Genomic DNA, 23,356 nt, shown 5'->3' with positions numbered 1-23,356 from the left:
TAGTATGAGTGTTACTGTTAGGATAAAACGAATAGCAATAGATGCATTGTAATATTTCTTACGTATACAGTAAATAAATAAATAAATAAGCAATATTGGACTGGATTGGATTTGAGTTTAGCGTCCCATTCGGTATCGAAGTAACATGCACTGTTAAAAAAAAAAAAAGGATGCTGAAACAACACAAAATGACTACCACTTTAGCATGTTACTTGTAGGTTAATTCAGCACTAAGCACATTGCCTTCCGAGCATATCAGAAATAACTCGTTATTACCTGAGAGAATTTGCATTGGTATGAGTCCTGTCATCTTCTGTTCATACGTGCTAAGACACAAGAATAATAGATAAAGAAAATAGATGGAAGCACTGCTATCTGTTTAACTGTTGTCAGATGATACACAGGTTTACAACAATATTATTGTGACCGGTTACAGAAAACATAGAATGTTATTAGTTACTTGCCATAAATGCGAAATATATTTCACAAAGCTTTTGCTCATACCAAACAATAAAAAACAATGCTAATACCCACAGCCAGTAACGAGGTATTTCTGATATGCTCTGAAGGCGATGTGCTTAATGTTGAAATGACACACGCTAAAATGGTGGACATTTTGTGTTGTGTCAACACCTTTTTTTTTTTTTTTTTTTTTTTTTTTTTTTTTTTTTTTGCTGTGTGAGAAATAGACCTACAGCTTAATGTGGAATCCGAAATACATGAGTATAGGCCGGGTATCGAATCGATCTCGGTCTCCTACGCCAAAGACGCGTATGTTACGCACATAGTCACGAGGGTCTAGAAGAGCAAAAAATATCAAGTATTGTTGGTAATGAGTAACATACTTTTTAGCGTCATAAAAGTTTGAGTTTATTTTCTCTTTTTGACTTATTTTCTCGAAAAGTACGCATGAGAATTTTAGCATTTGTTTATCTCGATGTGACCTCTTAACTGATAGGGCTATATGTCTTATCTTTAGACAATATTATAGTTAAAGAAAAATTAATATTGTAAAAGTTAAACATAATTGACCTGTATCTTGATATACAATCAACACTAGTCTTTGTAATGTCATAATGAAAACTTCGATGAGCATATAGGCTATTTCAGTATGAGTTTCGTTTTAATAGCTGGTTTGGTTATTGTACACTATCAATTTTAAATTAAAAAAAAAAAAGTTTCTAAGTTTTCTCGAAAACTATACGTGGAAATTTATACTCTCCTATATAATTTTTTAACAGCTCGATAAAGTCTCTTGACTATATATTTCATCTTCGGATTTTTTTAAAATTAAACGCTAATAACAAATATTGTAGAATTTGAATCGATCATTACCGAAAAGTAAAATTTTTCTCTTTCAAATAAATAAATAAAATAGTTGACTGTACTTAAAAACTATTTGACTTCAAAATATGAGAGACCTGTGGTTTACGAAAAAATCTCGTGGCCTCAAAGTAATTTACCTAGGAATTCAAAACCGATATTTTCCCCCTAAAATCTATTAAAAATTTATATGCGACGGTGATTCAGAAAGTAATGCTTCCAAGAAAATACCTTTATTTGTATTTGACAGATAGCACCACTACAGGTGTCAGTGGAAAGCTTGCAATGTTAGCTACAAATGGTGGCATCATTTTCCAATATGGTTCCCATTACGGGCAACACACTTGCGCCAACGAGAAACAAGGTTTTTCATGCCGTCGGCAAAGAATAGTGGTGGCTTTTAGCGCCACCATTGCCAAACGGCTGCTTCCACCTCCGTAACACAATTGTTAACGTTGGAATTTAAGGTGATCCTTAAGTTTGGGGAAGAGACAAAATTAGCAGGCGCAAGATTTGGACTATAGACAGGATGAGGCAGAATGTCAACAATACCTTGCCAGCAGATGGGACAGCTTTGAATTTTTTGCGGAGAAGAGAACGTGTGGCGGTACTCCATCAACTGACACTTCTTTCCGGGTCGTAATGGTGTATCCACTACTCGTCGCCGGCGGTGAATGTTCCTGGGCGCACAACCTTTCACAATCAGAAATTCAATGATAGCCTACTGTTTCAACCCGATGTCACCACTGGATGTCATAGATTGCTCCATTACTCTGGAACGAGAAGAGACAGGAAGGTAAAACAAGTGACATTCTATAGGTTAATATCAGTTCATTAATGTTAAACAGTTCAGAATGTTTGCAGTATTATTGGCCAAGTAGTGGGTTTGGAGACATTACTTTCTGAATCATCCTCGTAGATCACCACGCTTTCAGAGTTTTAGTAAAGCAGTTACTTCAAATTACTGGGGGTATTTGCTTTAAATAAACAAATGTCCAGCCAGTAATTATCATTAAGGATTTCATTCCTAAAAGACAATTGAAATTAATTTTCTATTCAAAAGAGAGTGCTGGTTAAAATCTGCAACATTATGCTTTATAGTTTGTGTAAGAATTTACAGACATTTTTGATGGGACGTAAATGTTACTGATTTGGGGTTATTCATATTCACTGAAAACTTTATTTTTTTCTCCTCATAATTAACATTTTAGAATATATTTATTTTACCAATAATATCTTTATATCTTAGATTACAATTTACGAACCGAAAATTATTTTGGTTCACGTCTTTGTTCCTACGGTATATCAGAAATATTAAAATAAGTGGGGGCAGTCAAAACGCCCTTTACTAAGATGTTCATGCGCTGGAGGTGTGTGTAGTGGGGTGAGTATGAAGTGAACTTATGTTCTGTATACCGGGAAGTGTAGTAAAAATGCAACATTAGACTCATGAACGTGGTTTCCCAGTTGAATGGTGAAAGCTACGTATATCTACAGTCCTTGTTGTTTGGATGGGTTCGCAGCTTTAAAAAGACAAGTCAAACAACACAGAGAAGAAGTGGTAGTACAAGAAGTGTTAGAACACTCGAGAATGTGGAAGCTGAATGACTTGCGATCTGCCCGGCTGAAAACTGATATATATATATATATATATATATATATATATATATATATATATATATATATATATATATATATATATATATATATTTTTTTTGCCTAGAGTGGTATTTAGAAACTAATCTAAAAAGTTATCTATTTTATGGCATGTACCCTAATTTCCACTAGTGCTCTGATCCTTTGTTGCAATAAATGAAGGAATCAAAATTCCAATTTGTTTCTATAATGATTTTTTAATGAAAAGGGTTTAACTGCCCCGTAAACTCTGCTAAAGGCAGTAAAGAAGATCGTGAGATTCCAAGTATGAGATATTTGCAGTAAGAAAATCTACATATCCTTTTATTATAGACAACCAACATTTCTTTGCTACAGTTCAGGTTGCATAGAAGCTAGGTAACGTTATAGATTTTAAACAGTATATGAGTAACCACCGTTATCCGTTAATATATTAACAGATTGATTCCATTAAAGAACTCGGCCGAGCTATTCATTCTCGCTATATATTGCAATAAACATAATCCGAATATTTGGTCTCGTCCGAAAAGTATCGTGTGGAGTAACGGACGGACGGATGTACTAACATTACACTCCTGTAAGGCCCTCTCGCGTGATCCTAATAAACAACTTAATAGAAAAAGGCTGAATAATGTATGGATTGACTTTACATAGACCTTAATATGCCATCGACTTATCTCGCACTTTCTAGGGCTCTACTAAAAATTTCGATATTGTTATTAATGCACTGGAAAATGCGAGTTGCGAGTAGTGTGAGACATGATTTTCATTGGTGAATACGAGTAGTTGAGATACAATTTATTGGTGAATACGAGTAGTGTGAGATGCTATTTATTAGTAAACACGAGTAGTGGAAAAGGATATAGTATACATGAAGCTGCATCAGTTCCCCAAGGAGCAGGACGCTCATACTTTTAGGGATTATTCATTAAGTATGTACGAACTTACAAAGGGGGTAACAAAGCGACTTTTATTTACTTATCGACTGATACGAAAATAAAAAAGAACGTACATGTACTTTATATCTGCATGTGTAGTGCCCTTCTACTTTATCTATGACTATGTGTGTGTAAGGGGGGGGGGGTTAACGCATATCGCATGTCTTGTGCACATGGATACTTCTTACTATTGCACTACGTAGAAAATTTATGGTATTTCATGTAGAAGTGGTAATAGAACACAGAAGAAACTCAGATCAGGGGGTTCAAATGTATACTATTACCGTGGAAAATATGATTTATTGATAAATAGGAATAAACTATGGTATTTTACTTCCAAAGTCCGCAAGGCGCACTAAGAATGGAAAAAAAAAATTTGTTAGTTCTGTATTAAATGAGTAATTGCTTATTAACATCAATATTGCTATAAGTATTGTTTTAGTAGGCTTTCTCAATCTATTTCATATCACAACCCCTTTTGATCACATCCTCTTGCCAGTGAACCCCCTTAAGTGATTTCCGGCTTGTAACAACTCTTGTAATTATTACTATTTATTGCTTGTGAAGACTCGTGAAATGAATATATTGACAAATCTGGCTCAGATTTTACAGTAGCCCTCATTTTGAATTGTACTCCAATATACAGATTTTGATGTGTATTTGTATTTTTCTTATATTTCAATGTGAAGTTTTTCATTCCTCTTCCGTTCCAATTGTTTCATAAACGATTCTTTATAATAATAATAATAATAATAATAATAATAATAATAATAATAATAATAATAATAATAATAATAATAATAATAATAATAATAATAATAATTATTATTATTATTATTATTATTATTATTATTATTATTATTATTATTATTATTATTATTATTATTATTATTATTATTATTATTATTATTATTATTATTATTATTATTATTATATCTATCACTTTATGTTCTGTCGAAGGCCAAATTTAGTAATAATACACTAGGATCACATATCAACATACACAATAACTTACCATATAAATTACCATATAAATCAGGAGACGCTAGAACAACCTCTTTTCTACTGCAACGCATCAATATGGCAGTACAAAGCGGGAACGTTGCATCAGTTTTGGGAACGCTACCCTCTGGTAAGGAACTGGAGGAGATCTTTTGTCTGTAATCTCGGCGAAGGTTTGAGGATGCTATTGCGAGACTTATCACAATAACGTGTATCAGTGAATAATTATATTTTGATATTCTGTAAAATGTAGATTGTGCACTGTTCAAGGAATGTAATATTTTGTAGTTTTGCCAGCGGACTTAATGCAAAGTGGGTTCTGTGTGTAAAATTGTTCGTGTCTGGTTCCTTAGTTGCTATTCACGCGATATATATACATACAGTATTTAGTCCTATGTTCATTGGAATGTTTTTCAATTCATGTAGATTCCTTTGTTGTTGTTATGGAAAAATTATATAATTTGTGTAAGTATCAAAAAAAAAAAAATACTGTATATCAGTTTTGTTTTAAGTAACGATTCGAAAAATTTAATTTCTTTTAGATTTTGGTAAATTTTTAGATCATCCGGTACGGACCAGTATCCCTTAAAACATTCTCAGGAAGAGTTTGTAATGCGTCGCTCAGCTATATAATAGCGGCGCATTACAGCGTAGTAGTTTATAAACAAAAATTAACATTTCTGAGTGTCTAGACCACTTTGAACCGATCTTGATGTTTCGAGAGTTAGTGCTATCTCTTACTAGACGAATAATAGGTACTACAGCTATTTAAAATACCAGAACACAATGCTACACTATTCCTGAAACCGTCTTTGTAAAAAGTCCTTTATATGATGATCATTATAACTAGTCATATTGTAAACCTATTAGATCAATTGTTCTCAAACTGAGGACGAGGAAGTTCGGAAGGGGATGCAGGCTACTATAAGATAATACTGTGTAGTCTAAAGGAAATTACGAGAAAAAGTGATTGAATACAGTACATTCATCTGAGGTAGAATCCAGGATCACGCGATCCATGGATGTGTATGGTGATATGGTACTAGACCAATAAGCAAAACAGAGTTTGTAGGATGTAAAAGCAAGGAGGAAAGTAGGAAAGGTTAAAGAACCTGTAGCTTAAAAAGTGTTTCTTGAACTGTGGTCTGCCCTTGTGGTCCTCTCATATTGAACATTAGTCGAAAAAGACAGCAGACATTTGTATATCTACTAATAGATTATACAATTTACTTAATTAAATATTCTACAAATTCTAGTAGCTTATCTATCTATTAAAATGCCACAATAGCAATTAAAAGCGCCTTAGCTCCAACCTATAACTTCAGCTTTCAAATCTTTCATTTACGGTTATGTGTGATTTCACATTTAACAGAGACAAACATTTTAAGTATGTGTACTTTAAATAAATTAGTTAACTAGATCTGTCTCATAAAGTTTATGGTTTAAAATTATTGTTCAAAGCCGTTGTATTTTAATAAGCCTTCTCCAAAATCAATGCATGTAAATTGTGCTTCCATCTTCCGAGTTCTTTTAAACTATATGTTGTGGACGTTTATATGTTTGTGGTTAATCCTCTCGATAATGAGATCTCGGAAACTACAGGCTCTAGAAAAATGACGTTTTTACTGATCGATTGAAAATTTTCCGTAGATTGTCCACTTCTAATTGAATATTTGAAAAAAAAAAACATGGCCATAATTTCTTTATTACATTTTTAAGAGTACACTGGAAATGTTGAAATTAAAAAGAAAAAAAACTAAAGAAACATATCCTACGCATTATACATTTCAACACCACACTGTTGTATATAGGGGTTGCATATGTCTCGGGCGTTTGTTTCATGGCCAAATAATAAGGAAAAAGGAAGGATAACTCCAGTGTAAGATGAATCTTTATTTTTGGAGTGTTTTGACCAATGAACACCATATATAACTGCCATTATAATTAATTGTGTATGTAATATATTTGCTTATTACATACTGCATGCAAGAAGAAAGAAAACACTGGTCATGCATGAATTAGAAACTCCAACCGGAAGTAGACTCAAATCTTGCAAACGGTGCTAGATATTGAGAAAAAATAATCGATAAAATCCCCCCTTTATGACATGCCTTGCCGATTTTTTAAAATCAAGATTTCTTTCACTTGTGTCTGTAAAGGGACATGTACAGATGTTGTGAGGAATGAGGAAATTTATGCTCATATGCGAATGATGCGCTGTGTAGACAGCGCAGGTTCAGCTAGTCTATATATTAAAATTCTATTTATATGTTCGTGGACAATTCCTTTCGACAATGAGGTCTCAGAAACCAGAAGCTCTAGAAAAGTGCATTTTGGCTGACCGATTTCAAATTTTGTGTAGTTTTGCCCGTTTTTATTCAAATTTGAAAAGAGAAATGCAATTAGTTTTTTATTCGACGTTTTGTGGATCGTTTCGAGCGTATAACATTTAACATTGTTTCTTGGCCGTTGCGAAGGTTGATGTCTTTGTGTTAGGCAACCAGTAGGAGATACAGTACTATAGCAAATTTATTTATTTATTTCATAAGGACAACACAACAGACTTAATGCCCAGTTACAGTGTCGTGTACATAATTTTCTAACATACACTATTATACATATACAAATATATACTATTTAATTATGCAAAAGTTTACTGCCTGGCAATTGTTTTAAACTTGTTTTCGGACATACTAATCACATCTATTACATGAAATTTAATCATTTCGTTATATGAAGCACACGTCCTCTGTAGAGAAGACTTATGTAATATGTTAGTTCTTGCTTTTCTACAATAGAATGTCCCAGTGTTTGCTGTTCTAGTCTTACCTGTTGGAACACCTAATAATACTTCTGAAACTAACTCTACACAATCAATTTTACCGTTTAATAATTTATGTAAGGCTAACAAATCAAAAACTTATCTCCCTTTTTCTAATATTTGAAAATTAAATTCGTTACTAGGCCTTCAAAGAGGACATACTTTGGGTAGAAACCGGTGTTCTTGTATGCAAGCATTTTTATGAATTTGAACTGTATATTTTCTATTGCGTCAGACTATTTAGTGTTCCATGCGTTTTGCTTTAATCGGAAATATTAAACCTATTTGTTGTATGCTTGCAATTTCAAAGACATGTACAGCAGCAATGAATCGAACTTTGATATGGATTTATAAGAAATATATATTTCCATTTGATATCATCTATTACTTCTGTAAATATACCACAAACTCATCTCAACATCTATATATTAAAATGCTACGTTCACATGTTTGTCTATAGCAATCCACTCCCTTTGTGAGTCGTCCCATCCAGCACGTGTGTCTATAAAGGGACATATGTACATGCAGTGGCAGATTTCGCCCGGGGCCGGGAGGGACTAGGCCTTCCAGTTTTTTTTTTTTTTTTTTTTTTTTTTTTTTGAGTGACAAAAGTAATTTAAGGTATTATTTATATACGTTTTAAAAGTTTATATACCTGTCAGAGTCTGGGATCTGCATAGCCCTTCCAGTTTTTACCTTCTAGATGCGCTACTAGAAGGAGTGGGTAGGCGGGAGGAAATTCATGCTTATACTAGAATGATGCGCTGTGCCAGTAAAATGAAAGCTACAATGCTAATTTGGATTCTATAATATTTCAATTTAGAAATTAAATCCAATATATATCTTTCTATAGTTGTTAGCATTTACCTTAACATTTTTCTATTGTTCTAGATCAGAGAGAATCAGAGAAAAAACCTACAATATCGAAAGTTGATTAATGTCTCCTTCTAAACCAAGGTCTCATCTCCACTGTAGTGTGTTTTATTACAAAATTTGCATTTGAAAACCTGATCAAGTTTATTCTTCTGTGACCTACGTAAACGCTAATATTTTTTTAAAAATTTCTTTATTATGACACTTTTTATTAATCAAAATATACGATAGCATGATATGAATACATGCTTTAGGTTTTACAATAAATAATTCAAATAGAAATTTCTAATTAAAAAAAGAGCAGCATATTACTATGAAAGGTGAAATATATATATATATATTACTTGCATTGCATACTTACATGTGACATTATCAGTCGATATAGTCAGTATATGTAAGTATGTACGTTTTCTTTCTTTTCTTATAAAAACGAAAAGGAAGAAGAAAAGAAATTGTTTTTTGTAGAGAACGTAATAATGGAAGTGGATATGAGCGGCTGAGCATGAAAACGAAATCTATCCCCGCTCTCATTCGTCTTCACATGAGTTTGTTAGTGTTTGTGGAGAAATCGGCAGCAACACAAGTTGTCTTTACAAGTGGTGTCCGAATGTCGGCGTCGCCAGAATGCGAGCAGTGCTGCTCGTTTGGATCATTATTATTTGTCGTGGTAAGTAAACAGAATACTCCTTTTTCATCGTACAGCACAATACAGTGCTACATAATGGATACACATACTTAAAGATTCACCTACACAGTTTCTGTTTTAATCCAAAGGCTCTCTGATATTTTTCCAATCTTATTTAAGAGCGTACATTTGGTTCATATGTTGAGAGGGAGAGAAATACATATGTGCTATTAAAGTAATAGCATATTTAGTGTAGTTAGAGTACAACGTCATGCGTAAATAATTGTACTTTTACATGAAGTAATTATTACATGCACGTGTGCATCAGGGCCTGTATTAGCGACTGGGTTTGTGTGTCTGTCTCTTTTCCCTCTCCCTGAAAAAGAAACCGGCTTGTGTATAGCCCGCTCTCCCCAGTTCTTTGTCACCGGAACTGGAAGACACCATTTCACTGTGATTTTGTCGAATTCACAATGAATTGGTATATAGTGCCTGTTCCGACCTGTGATTTTTTCAGTTCCGGTGACAAGTGAACTGCAAAGAGAATGACAGTTTTGAGCTAAACTTACTGATAAGTGCAATGAGTGCATTTTTAAGATCCTTTGAACACATTTTTGCAAATGTTACGAAAAGTAGTTAACTACTTCTAATCTAATGTGATCAAAGAAAGCATTACCTAACCTTAAACTTACTTTAAGCTAACATTTAACTCAAATGCTATTACTTTCATTAATTTATTTTATGAAGAAATGAAACAAAAATTATGCATGCAAACTTTTTTTCATAAAGTAAACGCAAACATCACATATGCATTAAATATGCTACCGTACATGAAACGTTATCTGACAAAAAATCTTCCAGTAGTTAATCATTCTAAGAATAAATCTCTTCGGCATGTTGCAGGAAAAGCAAAAAGTGATCACTAATTCCCATATGTTTGCAAAATTTTCTCCTCCACAAATAACAGCTGAAATGCAACATGAAATTGTCGCTTTTATAAGTAGAGGGAAGACTTCTTTTCAGCTGAAAGCATACATTCTTTATATTTTGTGTCTGCGCTCCTGTGCTAGGATCTACAAGTTCATTGAACGATTAACTATGAGATGTTGCCAACCTTCTTTCCTGAGGGAGCTGTATCCCTTCCAGCAATCTGTAATAACTATCGATTTTTTGTTTACGTGTCTTGATATAATATCTAAAGGTTAATCGCATTTCGGGTATTATAGGAATATATAGATAGAAAAATTTCATCTGTTTCTCGACATATTCCACCTACAATCCAGATTTGCGATTTCATTCTGTCGACGTTGTATTTTCTACGACCAAACAAACCTTCATCGATCTCAACAGTATACCCTTCTCCACCAATTACTTTAGATGAGTGTCGCACAATAATTCCCAAGTAAACTTCTCTACAATATGTGAGTCAGTCACTAACTATCGATATTATGCGATAATTTATCTACAAACGAACATTATTGAATAATATTATCATATCTATGAATTTGTGTTATATAGCAATATGCAAGTAATAACACCTGCCTTATTTCAAGATTTAGATGTGCTCCAAAAAAAAGATTTTTTTCTAATAGATACCATTTTCTTATAATATGAACACGAACAAATAAGAAATGAAATGTAGTGTAAATCTTCCACATTTCTCCTTGTGAGCTTTTTAACTTAATTCATCTTGACAGCTTTTGCATATCTATTCAAATTTAAGTAATGCAGTCGATGCACAAAATCTATATGTTGTAAATTCATCTTAAAGAATTTGCGCCGATAATGTGAAAAAATTAATTTTTGATTTGTTTGAAATCAAAAGGCTTCTTTAACTGTACAATATGCATGTTGTTTACTTAAAATATGACAATCGATAAATAAAATAACACGAAAAAAATAAATGACTATCGCATTTCCTAACTAGAAATTTATTATCGTAATCATAAATCGTTACAGCAATTGGCTTGTTTCGAATTCAAAATAAAACAAAACAAAAGAATAATGGATTTTTTTCTTTATAACATGCGATTCCGATTCATTATGAATATTAATCGTTAGAATCACTATGATTCGTTAAAAATAATTGGGGGGAGCGGGCTATACTCAATCCAAGAAACCCTCAGGGCATTCCTGATTTTAGCCCTTTCCTATAGAAGAAAGTACGAGTGTATAAGGCATTGAATTCCGTTTTCCCATTAGATTTTCCCGATCAATCTATAGTTTTATGATCAAATTATGTTATTTGTAAGTGCTTAAACATAGACTCAATATATTATTTTCTTAAAAGTTGAAATTTATCCAGCTTAAAAAAAAATCTTCAGCGAGTCCAACATCATATTTTATTGTAAAATGTCTAGTGTCATTTTCTTTTGAGTCTAGGACAGTGGCGTCACTTCACATTTTGCCAGGTGGAAGAGGGAGGCAAGATGCTCCACCAAGATTTTCACGTTTTTATTACTATATTAGTAAAAAATCGATTAAAATTATGAATTTCTCAAACTCAGAGGGAGCAATTGCCCTCTCTACCCTTGACAAATGATGACCCCTGTCTAGGAGACTGTTGGGTGGCAGACTTCTCGAAGTATTTGCCTCTTTACAAGGGCCTGAATAACCAGTATAACGTTTTCCCACTGTAAAATACCACAACGCATGGTAACAGCCAGAAACTATACAACGTCTTATTGTTTAACGTGCATTATTACGAATTTTGTACCTTGACATTTCTTGACAGAATTCCCGATTAATATTGTTACATTGTGATAGTGATAATGAACAATTTCCTTTGTTAAAGTAAAAAAATTTAAAAAAAAAACTATAAATATTAGCTTTTGTATGTTCTTTTGAAGTAGTGTCTTGAAGATATTCCCAGGAACAATCGTGCAACCAGAATTTTTTGTTTGGGGGAGGGTCCAAGCTTCGTGTTTGTGTGGGAGGGTTCAAAACTACAAACCATTACGTCTATGTAGCATTTAACGTTTGTTATTATGTACCCGATAAGTAATTGTAAAATACTTCCATCTATATTTTCAGAAAAAAAAATGATAGAACTAGATTGTTTTTATAAGAGAAAGTACAGGTGAAGTTAAAATCAAATGTTCATGCTACATCAATCATTTCCCTGTTAAATAAGTATAGTTTAAAGTTTTATTAGGAAAGTGTTGAGTTAGGAAGTACTTTGGGAGGGGTGAAGACCCAATGAACCCCTCCCCGTGGGTGCCCAGGAAGAAGGGAAAGGAGTTGTCAGAGAAAGAAAAAGGCGTTGTTATCAATTTTACTTTTGCATTTCGAAAACACACATACACACAGGGATATGTGAAGAACTCTGGGTGAGATTGTGCTAGACAACATATTGATTTTAGTTAAATTAATAGATATATGCATGCATATGAAATCGCAACTTCGCAGACTTTTGTATCTCCGCCCACGCTACATATCCTACTTATTATCAGCTGCAGAACATAGCAGGTCATGTTCCAAATTTATCAAACGTCTAACTTGTTGATTTATTTGCCCATAGACCTAATAGATTAGTTGATTGCTTTGGAGTTTAGCGTTTTGCTCAGTGCCGAGGCTATATAAGACGTGAACTTACAGTATAAAGTAGACTTCGAGTCATATGAGGTCTCACCGAGAATCGAATTCGGGTTCCCCGTGCCGAACCTAAAAGGCCTGTCAAGAAAGGATGAAAAAGTTTTAAATAAAAGTGTAGGCTATATATAGGGTAACTTCGGTAAATAACGCCACCAATTCAACTTATTGTTCTGGTGTTCAAATGTTTTTACATCTAGAACCGTACAAATTACATGGAAGATGGAGTGAACCCTCCGCTATAATGCAATGAGAAAACAAAGATCCTACATATACAATGTCAACCACAATGCACTGAGAATCGGAGTGAGTATGAGATGGCGATATTACCAGACGTGTCGGCAAATAACGCCACTTGCTTTACAACAACGGAAAGGTGTTGGAATCGTAACGAAATATATTCTGAACACAACCAAACAATGTTCTTGGCAATGTGCTACACAAAACTCATAGTCATCGTACATGTCATTAACCGGTAACTCTTGTGATGATTGCGAACCTCTTAACTTAACAGCTGCAGTCTATGGAGCCCTACTCGCCGGAGCCAGACAATAATGCACAACCAGAAGAAAGTTGCAGAAGGTCACAAAATGTTCAGAAGCCACATTTAACAATGCTGTCAGAATCACATAATTCGTGAAACCAAATTTTGCATTCAATACATTGAATCTACATATTAAGATCATAGTAATATCCCCCACAGTCCCCACGGAGCATATTTCCATCCTTCGTCTTTCCAGAGGATGCTTGTTTTTTCGTGCCGGAAGAAGTGAAAGGGAATAGGTCGGCGTAAGTCGGTGTGGCATTAAGTACTCGCTTGCTCCTTTTCTGTACCAAAATTTTAGGCTACTGTTATGCCTTAGTTATAGTCCTGCATTTAATCTGCATTGTAAATAAGTTCAGGATTGTCACAAAATGTTCATATCATCAAGTGTATTTCCCAATAGCGTATACAATTCGTTCACATAGTTCTGTTAAAACGCATGAGTTTACCATAGCTCAAATTTTCCGCCTGTCTGCACACGATATTTGAGTGTCTTGCCATGAAAGCATAAAACTAGACTTTTCCGGCTCTACCATTACGACAAAGAAAAACAAACTTAACACTAATATTAGTTTCGATTAGCGATTCGATGGAGTGGCGTTATTTCCCGACGCGATAGTGGCGTTATTTTCAGAAACAATAGACTTTGTTTTGGCCATTATTTCTATACCAAGAATAGCGGTTCTGCATATTTTATCTATATCATAACATTATGCAAGTACTACCCTATCAACGCATACCTTTAGTGATAGTAAAATCTCACTTTTACCCAAACAATTCGCCTTCCTCGTTTGACACACTAAAAATTTGCTAGCTGTTTCCTCTGCTCCTCGGCTGTCACGTCAACATTTGTTCACTGGTTTCTCTTTACTGACGCTTAGCTGACCTCTATTCTTTGTGTCTACAAAGACAACAGGCATCATTGTTTATCACACACTCATAAACGGTCACATTACGAACCACGTGTTTATGCTAACACTGTGGAAAGCTTTAAATGGTGTTATTACCCGACTGGCGTTATTTGCCGAAGTTACCCTATATTAAAATATCTTTTTATTGCAATAATTTTACAATGCATTATGGATATAGTACAAATATTACTGTAAATCTACGTGCACTCTACCACAAAGGTACTATAAATATTTCTTGCGGAATATAGTTTAGGTGCATAACTGCGAAAACTCGAAACTTTTTCGTTACCAATTTTATTGAGCAATGATATTGTAATAGTTTTTATTAGTAAGCGCCTACCTGGAATATATGTAGTATTTCAATATTAGCATTTTGATCTCAATATTAATATTGTTGAGTTTCATTATCCTAATACTTGAAGATTTCATAAGAAATTGTGAGTTCGAAGTATAATCAAATGATAAAAATTCTAGTGATAAATATAAAAGTCGACATTCACATCTTGTAATTTTAAATATGTGCGTGATCTTTCAGTTTTACGTTCCACAGTCATGCCATGTGAAGATAAGAATGAATGAAATGATGGAATGAATATAGTTAGAGGAGACGAAAGAATTCCTAGAAAACCCACGCACACGATAATTGGTCACTACAAAGCCCACTTATCGTGAGCTGGGATTGAACCAAGGACCCCACGCACAGAAGTGAACGCTCTACAACTAAGCCACTGCGGCCCTATGGCGCGTGATGAATAGTGTTTAAAACTTCTCGAATTTTGAATCGACTGAAAAAGAAAAAAAAATCCTCGGAAAGATTGGAAAATTTGGAAAAACAAGGTTTTATTTGTATAGCATTTCTCTCAATATGCATTAATGAATCTCTTTCATTATAACTATTAGAAATATCTCACAGTATTAATAAAACGATCAAAGTATCGATTATATATTAATAATACTTGTGTAACAGATTCGACAATCGCCTTTATCGGATACGTTATCGTGATAAAGGCGATGTAATATTACTAAAACTGTTACACAAGTAATATTAATATATACGTATTTGGTGCTTTGGTCGGTTTCGTTTTCTTCCCTTAATAAACGTTAAAGTATAATATTTCCTGCTTAAAACTGATATCCAGGATCTATGGAATGCTCCTAGTCAGTAATGATTGAATTGAGTAAAGAAAGAATGATGTTGATTCAACTTTAAAATTTATAAGAGTAACTGACTCACTCACTGTTTCAATTACTAGAGCTACGAAACTGTTAAAAGTATAACCTTGAAATTTTGCAAAAGTAAAGTCCTTGTACCCAGATTGCATATAAGATAGGAGTTTGCCAGATTTGACTTCTAAAAAGAAGGAGGGCAGGAAAGGGAGCTTGAAAATTTTGGCTTTCTCCAGGTTCCGAAACTATTAGGGGTGGTCTTCCTGTTCTGCCGCACTTCGTAGCTTATTTTTTGTTAAATCTTGTTTTATCTTTAGACAAAACAGGAATTCCTGTTCTGCCTTATCCTTCGCAGAAAGGTTTATTTTGATATATACTGGCCCTTTACAATTTCATCGATGTTTGTTACCTGTACATAAAGGTTCAGTAATTGTGTTCATTTGTAGTTTCCCGTATAAAACAAGAATAAAGTTAACAATTGTATGAAAAGTAATAAGTAATCTAATACATATGGAAAAAGTGGATTAGATACTACAATAAATTAAACACTCCAGTTTATTCATTTATTTATTTCAATTTTAAAGCACGTTGTACTACCTGTTACGTTTCCGAATCGGAAATATTTTTATCTGTCAATAACATCTTCAATTTTACTTCTAATATTGGTTTAGAAACGTAAGAATATAACTAACTGTTGCATCACTTAAACACACACAAATTAAGAAAAATGATAATATTTGAGAAAATATAAATATAATGTAGTAACGTAACTAAAATAATGCATATACTGGATATGATTTCCGGTTTTTTCTTTTCAACTATCCCTTATACGATACAGTACTAAGCATATTTATGTTTTCATAATTTTTTCTCCTGTTAACTTTTAAATGGGGAAAAATACTTTTAAATAAAATGCAATAATTTGAAATAATAATACTTAATACCTTCGGATGTTAGAGAATTCTTGGAGAGGTCCTGATATTTCTAGTTGCGAGCGTGTAATTAACCAGTATCATAGTTCAGGACATATATCAGTCCTGCGAAAAGGTGGATGGATTCTCTCAAAAATTTATACAAAAGGAAAATAGGATAATCTGTATTTTTTAAAAAAGAAACTTACTTTCGATATTAAGGCGAATTCTGCCAACACTTCCATGTACAATAATTGAAATATTAAAAACAACAGCAATATAATTATATAAATTCAAATAATAGGCCTTAACAGATTTCTTTATATATTACATAATGAATCATAGACAAATATTCTTTTATTGTGTGGTTCATCTACTGAACTCTTCCCGCCGTCTAAATAACGATTATTAGAATAAAGGTAACCAAGAAAATTCTGTCACTTTACCACCCACCACCCTCAAACATCGATATGTCACCTAAAACATACCTAGAAGATCAAAACTAGTCCACATCTGCATCGATAACCTTCTCCCAACGTTCTGGAAGGCCATGGGTTCCATTGCGATAGAACTTGGTGAACCATGAAACGAAGAAGGTATCGAGTGCATTTTGCACTTCTACTAGGGATTAGAACTGGCGTTCTCTAAAGGTGATTGCTCAAGGAACGTAACAAGTGATAATCGGACGGTGCAACATCCGGGGAGTATGGCGGACGCAATAGTGTTTCCCATCCAAGGGATAGAATGGTGTCCCGGGTAATCCTAGCCACGTGGGGCTTAGCGTTGTCCTGTAATAGGAAGAATCTTTGCAATTCAGAAGTGATGGTTCCAGAGTTTCGAGTTTTTTTCTTGAACACGACTCAACTGCTGATAGTACATAGTTGCATAGATGCTCTGACCAGTTGGTAGCAAATCCCGGTGCACGGTGCCGCAAGCAGTTCACCAAACACATAAGAGGATCTTCTTCTGGCGAAGTGGTTTTCGGCTGTTGTGGAACCGGTCCATGGGACACTAACCAATGATGAGGCGCCGTGGAGCTTCATACAGGACCCACTTCTCATCACATGCGAACACTTTGTCCAGAAATGCCTCCTTCCTGAGACGAGACAGCAAAACACACAGGTATCTGCTTGGGTTCCTTCTGGTCTGGAGTCAAATCATGTGGGACCCATCTACCCAACTTGTAGTGCTTCTCAAGTTGATGGAGGGGCTGCCGAATGGTTTCTCCACTCACACTGAATTGTACTTCCAGTTCATCACATGTCTAGCCACTGTTCGCTTCATTCCTGCCTGAAGATCTTCATTTTGTGCATGTGTTGGTCTTCCGGCACGTGGTGCGTCTTTAATTGTTTCGTCATCATACTTAAGCTTGTTAAACCACAGCTGCAGTGTTCGCGTAGTCACGACTCCCTCACCAAAGGCCTGGTATATCTTCCGCCCCTCTGCAGTGGTGTTTGACTCCAGTTTGAACTCGTACAGCATACACGCTCTTATGACACTCTGTGGAGGTCCCGTGTTCACTCTATCCTTACGCAAGTTCACAGTGTAACTGCACTGCCTCAACCAGGAAGTATGTTGGATTGCCTTAAGACCTTCGCCTTATCTCTATTCGCATTCAACTCACGGTGTGGGGGCTAATTGAATACAGACCTCCTCAAAAATCGACACAGCTTTCTTGATTACCTTTATATAAACACAGTAAAGTACTGTATGAAGTCTTTTCCATCGGCAAAAATATACTCTCCAATGCTAAAAGAATTGTCAGATTCCCGTTAAAGAAGCGTAGAAAGGTCACTATTGACCCAGCATCGTGCAGTAATTTGCAGAAGTATTTAACTAAGAAATAGCGAAATTCGGTTTAGAAAATCAGAAGTAATGAATGAGAGAGGCGATGGGTTATTCATACATGAACTAAATAGTCACATAACCAATCCGATATGAACGATCGCATAGCAATGAAAATGAAATGAAGTTTTGCGTCCAACGATTATGCCGGCTAATCACAAACTTACATCGGATTGTGATTGTCGCATCCATAGAGTTATAAAATAACCACTAGAGGCACAATTGCTGCTGCTATCACGTTGCCATTTCAACTGCACTTGCGTATGACAAAAATGCGCTTGCATGGCATTGTGTGTTATAAATGATATTTGTTTGGAGGAATCAAATATCAATTTCTTGTTAATCTTTCACTTTAGAAATGAATTTTAAAAAAGGAAATGATACACTGTTTAACGCTTAAGTTACACATATCTTTAGATATCGGAAAATTATTTATCTGCAGAAGTATTTTAATATGTAAAATGAAAGCTATTGTCGTGGCCCACTTAAGGGTTCTTCGAACTGCAGTGACCTTGTTCAGTTGCCTTAAGGACTAAAGTTCTTATTATTTTCATCATATATGAGGGAAGGTATAATTCTCTAGAAAACTTCGAAATAATTGACAACTTATCTATTGAAGATTGGTGATAATCAAGGACGTACACAAGGGGTGGATCCTAGGAGTTTGGACCCCTCAAAATCACGACTTGTGTAGATTTAGTCTAATTCCAGAAGTAAGTTTACAAATTTACATATAATTTATCTTCATATTGAATTTGGCCCCCTCGAAAAAGCTTTGGATCTCCCGAAATAAATTTCTATGTACGTCCCTGACGACAATAACCACATTAAGATGACAGGAAGTGTAAGAAAAGTCACAAAGATGAATGCATGTTTGTGGAAAGGAATAAATATGTTTAATACAGCGAACATTGTTTAATATTAATTAAAGCATTTAGTGCATTTTTTAATATTCGCACATCACGAAGCGATTGAAACCATAATATGATGAATCAATGAGCGACTTTGCTGTCATTTTCTATTTTACTTAAGTTGATTTAGATAAAATGCATAGATCTAGATAAAATGTGTCTATGCATTAATCATGTTGCATAAAATAATACGCAATAAAAATATGCATCAAACCCTGTTTTTGATATATGCATTTTCAGCTGATTGATTGATTGGACTTCAACTATTTTGTTCCGTTCCGAGGGTACATGAGAAGGGATCACTTGCTGTAGTGAATCCGAACTACTATTCAGGTTTATACTGGAGGCAAGCCCTCTCGAGCCGGCTACTGGCGGGGTGAACTTCATAGCAGCTCACAGGCGTGGCTCACTTGCATCGAAGCGCGTGTGAAGGCGTACATTTGAGACACTGTAAAGCTAGCAGCTCCAGCTCATGTGAGCAGTTCATAGGATCTAGTGGATATCACCATGGATCAAAGTCGTAACCAAACGCAGAACTCCCTCGTGACTATATGGTTAACATTATACGTCTTTGGTGCAGAAGACCCGGGTTCGATTCCTGGTTAAAGGTCATATGGTTCAGATCTCACGTTAAGTTGTAGGTCTATGTGTCACATAGCTTTTCTATTAACACGAACGCTAAACTCAAATCGAGTCGAAACCGAATGTCTTAGTATGCCTTCACACTAGATCCTATGAACCGCTCACATGAGCTGGAGCTGCTAGCTTTACAGTGTCTCAAATGTACGCCTTCACACGCGCTTCGATGCAAGTGAGCCACGCCTCTGAGCTGCTATGAAGATCACCCCACCAGTAGCCGGCTCGAGAGGGCTGCTGGCGAAGAAGAAAGTAACACATAGTCTTATGAGAGCCTTTCACACGTGAGCGTGAACTCAGTTGCAATGGAGAAAAGTGTACATATATTTGATATTTAAAAATTTATATTTTGGCGCTACTCTGATGAAATGTACACTTTAAACTATTATAAAATTTGTCCAACGCAGATATAGACATCCTGAAGTAATTGAAAAATGTTTTTTCATCTTTTCTCAGTTTAGAAAACAGACTGTATTTATTTTACCTATTTTACGCTGTTTATTTCATTTAATATGTAAGACAAAAGTGCTTTAACGTATGCACTTGTTATACAATAGAAAAAGAAGGTCGTGAATAATCTTAGTTTTTAGATGTTATATTTGTAGTCGATATCAATATTTGTTGTATATCAATGTTTGTTGATTCTTTGTTTCGCTTCCTCCGCTCTTTGGTATAATTTAGGGGCGAGAAAACCAGTTATTTCCAATACCAATGAGAGTGGGCGATTTCCACTCTCACTCTACAGCTACAGTTGTTAAGGACAATAGTACCATCACTATGATAACAGTTGCGTTACCAGACTTCTTTATTATGCTTGTTACAAATATAATACAAGAGGATGCCATGTTATTATGCAGAAGTGTACCAGAGATGGAGTGGGTCAGTGGGTCAGTGGGTCAAGTTTTCTGAGTGGGTCGTGGGTCAACAGCATGCGACCCACCACCCACCGTGACCCACCACCCACCATGACCCACTGTGACCCACTACCCACCGTGACCCACTGTGACCCACCACTCACCGTGACCCAAAACCCACCGTGACCCACTGCGACCCACCACCCACTGCGACCCACCGACTCAGTATGATTTACCGACCCTCTCTGCTCACTGCATTATCTTCTGAAGACTAGTAAATTTGTCTCCGTTTTACTTTCAAGGCCTTCATTTCCCTTTCTTTTCCACTTGTCCCTTCCTTTTCCACAGAAGTATACTTACCTGAGGTGAGTATATCTAACTAAGTGAAAAAAGAACTTCAGGCACTTTTGGATATTGATATTTTTAAATGTAATAATAGCAATAGGACTTACACTACAACTTGGCTTTCGAGACCTGTGAGTTTTTAGAGTAACTACTGGAAAAAAATACATTTTTTAATCACTGTAATGTATAAATTATTATATAAAAAATTGAAGGTAACTATGTGTGCCGGATCATCACGGTCAAATTTAAAAAGTCAAATGAAATTACTTTTGGTATATAGTTAGGCCTTAATCCAAATTGGGTTGTTATACTGGTATTGCTTTTATTATAATGCATAATATCCTAAGGAGGTCGTGAGGATCCGAATTTTTGCGAAAAAAAAAAATGAGTATCTCGCAAGCCGTTAAACTTACGAAACTGAAAATCAGTGTATTAACTCTTTATTATTAAAAATAAACAGAATGTGTCCTAACATTTTTTAAAAAAATTCTCCTTTATGTGGGGGGGGGGGGGGCAGGGACTTTCAATATATGGAAAATTGATAGTGTGTTGGTTTGTAAAAATGATCGAAAACGATCGATGTTATTTAAGAAAAAAATCAGAAACAAAAAATACAGTGCTTGGCCTCACATATATCCATTGCTTTCTGCTATAATAATTGCTGAAGCTTATGTTTATTATATGGAGCGCTTACAGCACAGGGCAATCAACCCATAACGTTGTGAGAAAAATAGGCATAAAATTTGTACTGTAAGCTTAATTACACGGAAATTTGAAGTTTGGATTGTACGCATAATTGTATGGAAAATTTTACACTCTTTCCCCTTTACGTTGGTCTACTTACTTTGATTTGGAACTTTGAAATTTCATCCTTTCTTCCACTGAAAAGTATTGATAATTCAACAAAGAAATAGTTATACTATGATAATTTAATTGAAATTCATCGTAATTTGGCACATGGCAAACAGCAGTGTGGTAATTGAAGGGAAAGAAGGAGGGAAATTCCCATTCACCTCTGAACACTTTCCAGGAACCTCGTTCCCTTTCGCTTTCTAGACGGGGGAGGGAACTTGATAATGGTATCAAACCTTCATGTGTAATTACAAAAATTAAATTTATAAACAAATAAGAAATCATCAGTTTATCAGGCTTTAATTGATAATTTATTCACAAGATTTCCTATCAAAGGCGTGGTAGATGAAGTTTCTGTTCTCCATGAGTCGACATTGTCAACTGACATGATCGATATGGAAAAGATGTTGTATGGTGATAGAGAAATGATACTTCTTCCTGAGTATTTCAAACATGACCAAGAAAAATCGTTATCAGACTTAAGTCTAACAAGTAGATTGTCGATGAGGAGTAGCAGAAATCGGCTAGAAGTATTATCAATTTCCACGACAGAGTGCGAACGGGGATTTCCCCTTATGAATTTACAGATGACTGATATTAGAAATAGACTGAGTGCTCAAACATTGTCTAACTTGTTGTTCATCATTGTTAATGGCCCACCGCTAGACAAGCTCAAAGTAGACGAGCTAGTTATTTCTTGGCTGAAGGATGAACATCATTCCGCTACGGATGATTTACCGCGAAAAAGTTCTGGAGGCCAACGGGAAATAAACCCGATTTCAGATTTGTTTTAAGGTGGAGAATTACAAGTTATAGAAAATGTATACTTGTATTAGCAATGGCTTATTTGTGTTATTCAACTTTGTACCTATTGTTTAGTAAGTCTCTTCTATGCTTTAGGTAAACTACCTTGAATAAATATTCATAATAATTGCAATTATGCATATTTGTAACTTAAATTTAACGTGGTGTTTTAGTGATTACACAAATTACAATTATGAGCATACTTTATGGAGATGCTCTCACAGAGGGTACCCGAGCACCTTTATAAACTATGAAAAACTGATTTTTCAAGTTTTTTGTGAGAAAAATACTGTGAACTGAGAAACCATAACCTTTTCCATATTGTACAGGGGTATTTTCCTGCGAATAGAAGTTTCTTTTGGAATGCGTTCAGAAATTAACACTTGCAAGAATACTCTCTTAGTACAAGTATATTTTAGGCACACACTAATTTCCCCCCACCTCGAACTGTTTCAATTTCCTCACTGACGAACACTTTACCATTTTATATCGTAAAGGTCAGATCCACCGTTATTGTAACAGAGTGGAGCTTGAGCGATTGACTAGAAATTCAAACTCCGATTAGTGACAATTTCACAGTCTTGTTTTATTACAAGTGTAAACTCTTTAGTCAGTTCAGAAGAGGCCGTGGATCGTGTTCAGAGTAGGTCACGGTGGGTGGTGGGTCATGGTGGGTCGTGGGTCAGAGTGGGTCATGGTTGGTGGTGGGTCAGTGGGTCGTGGGTCAAGTTTTCATTGACCCACGCCAACTCTGGCCCAACTAAAAGG

The 23,356-nt window shown here is 35.0% G+C and overlaps 1 protein-coding gene across 4 annotated transcripts in view; it reads left to right on the top strand.

Annotated features, from left to right (window-relative positions):
- Nucleotides 1-23,356, top strand: part of LOC145686185 (pancreatic triacylglycerol lipase-like) — a 144,185-nt gene that overhangs the window by 2,560 nt on the left and 118,269 nt on the right. For 2 of the 4 annotated variants that reach the window (XM_081759213.1, XM_081759212.1), the window contains exon 1: nt 9,093-9,259. The exons of the other annotated variants lie outside the window; for them this stretch is intronic. In XM_081759213.1, coding sequence (XP_081615339.1) covers nt 9,217-9,259 — 43 coding nt within the window. In that variant the 5' untranslated portion in view covers nt 9,093-9,216. Of the gene's footprint in view, nt 1-9,092; nt 9,260-23,356 lie in introns of those variants that run through there. 4 annotated transcript variants of the gene reach the window in all.

This window comes from Thermobia domestica, chromosome 5 (assembly GCF_964235325.1).
Source record: "Thermobia domestica chromosome 5, izTheDome1.hap1.1, whole genome shotgun sequence".
Lineage (NCBI taxonomy): Eukaryota > Metazoa > Arthropoda > Insecta > Zygentoma > Lepismatidae > Thermobia > Thermobia domestica.
This window is presented reverse-complemented; position numbering and strand designations above follow the sequence as displayed.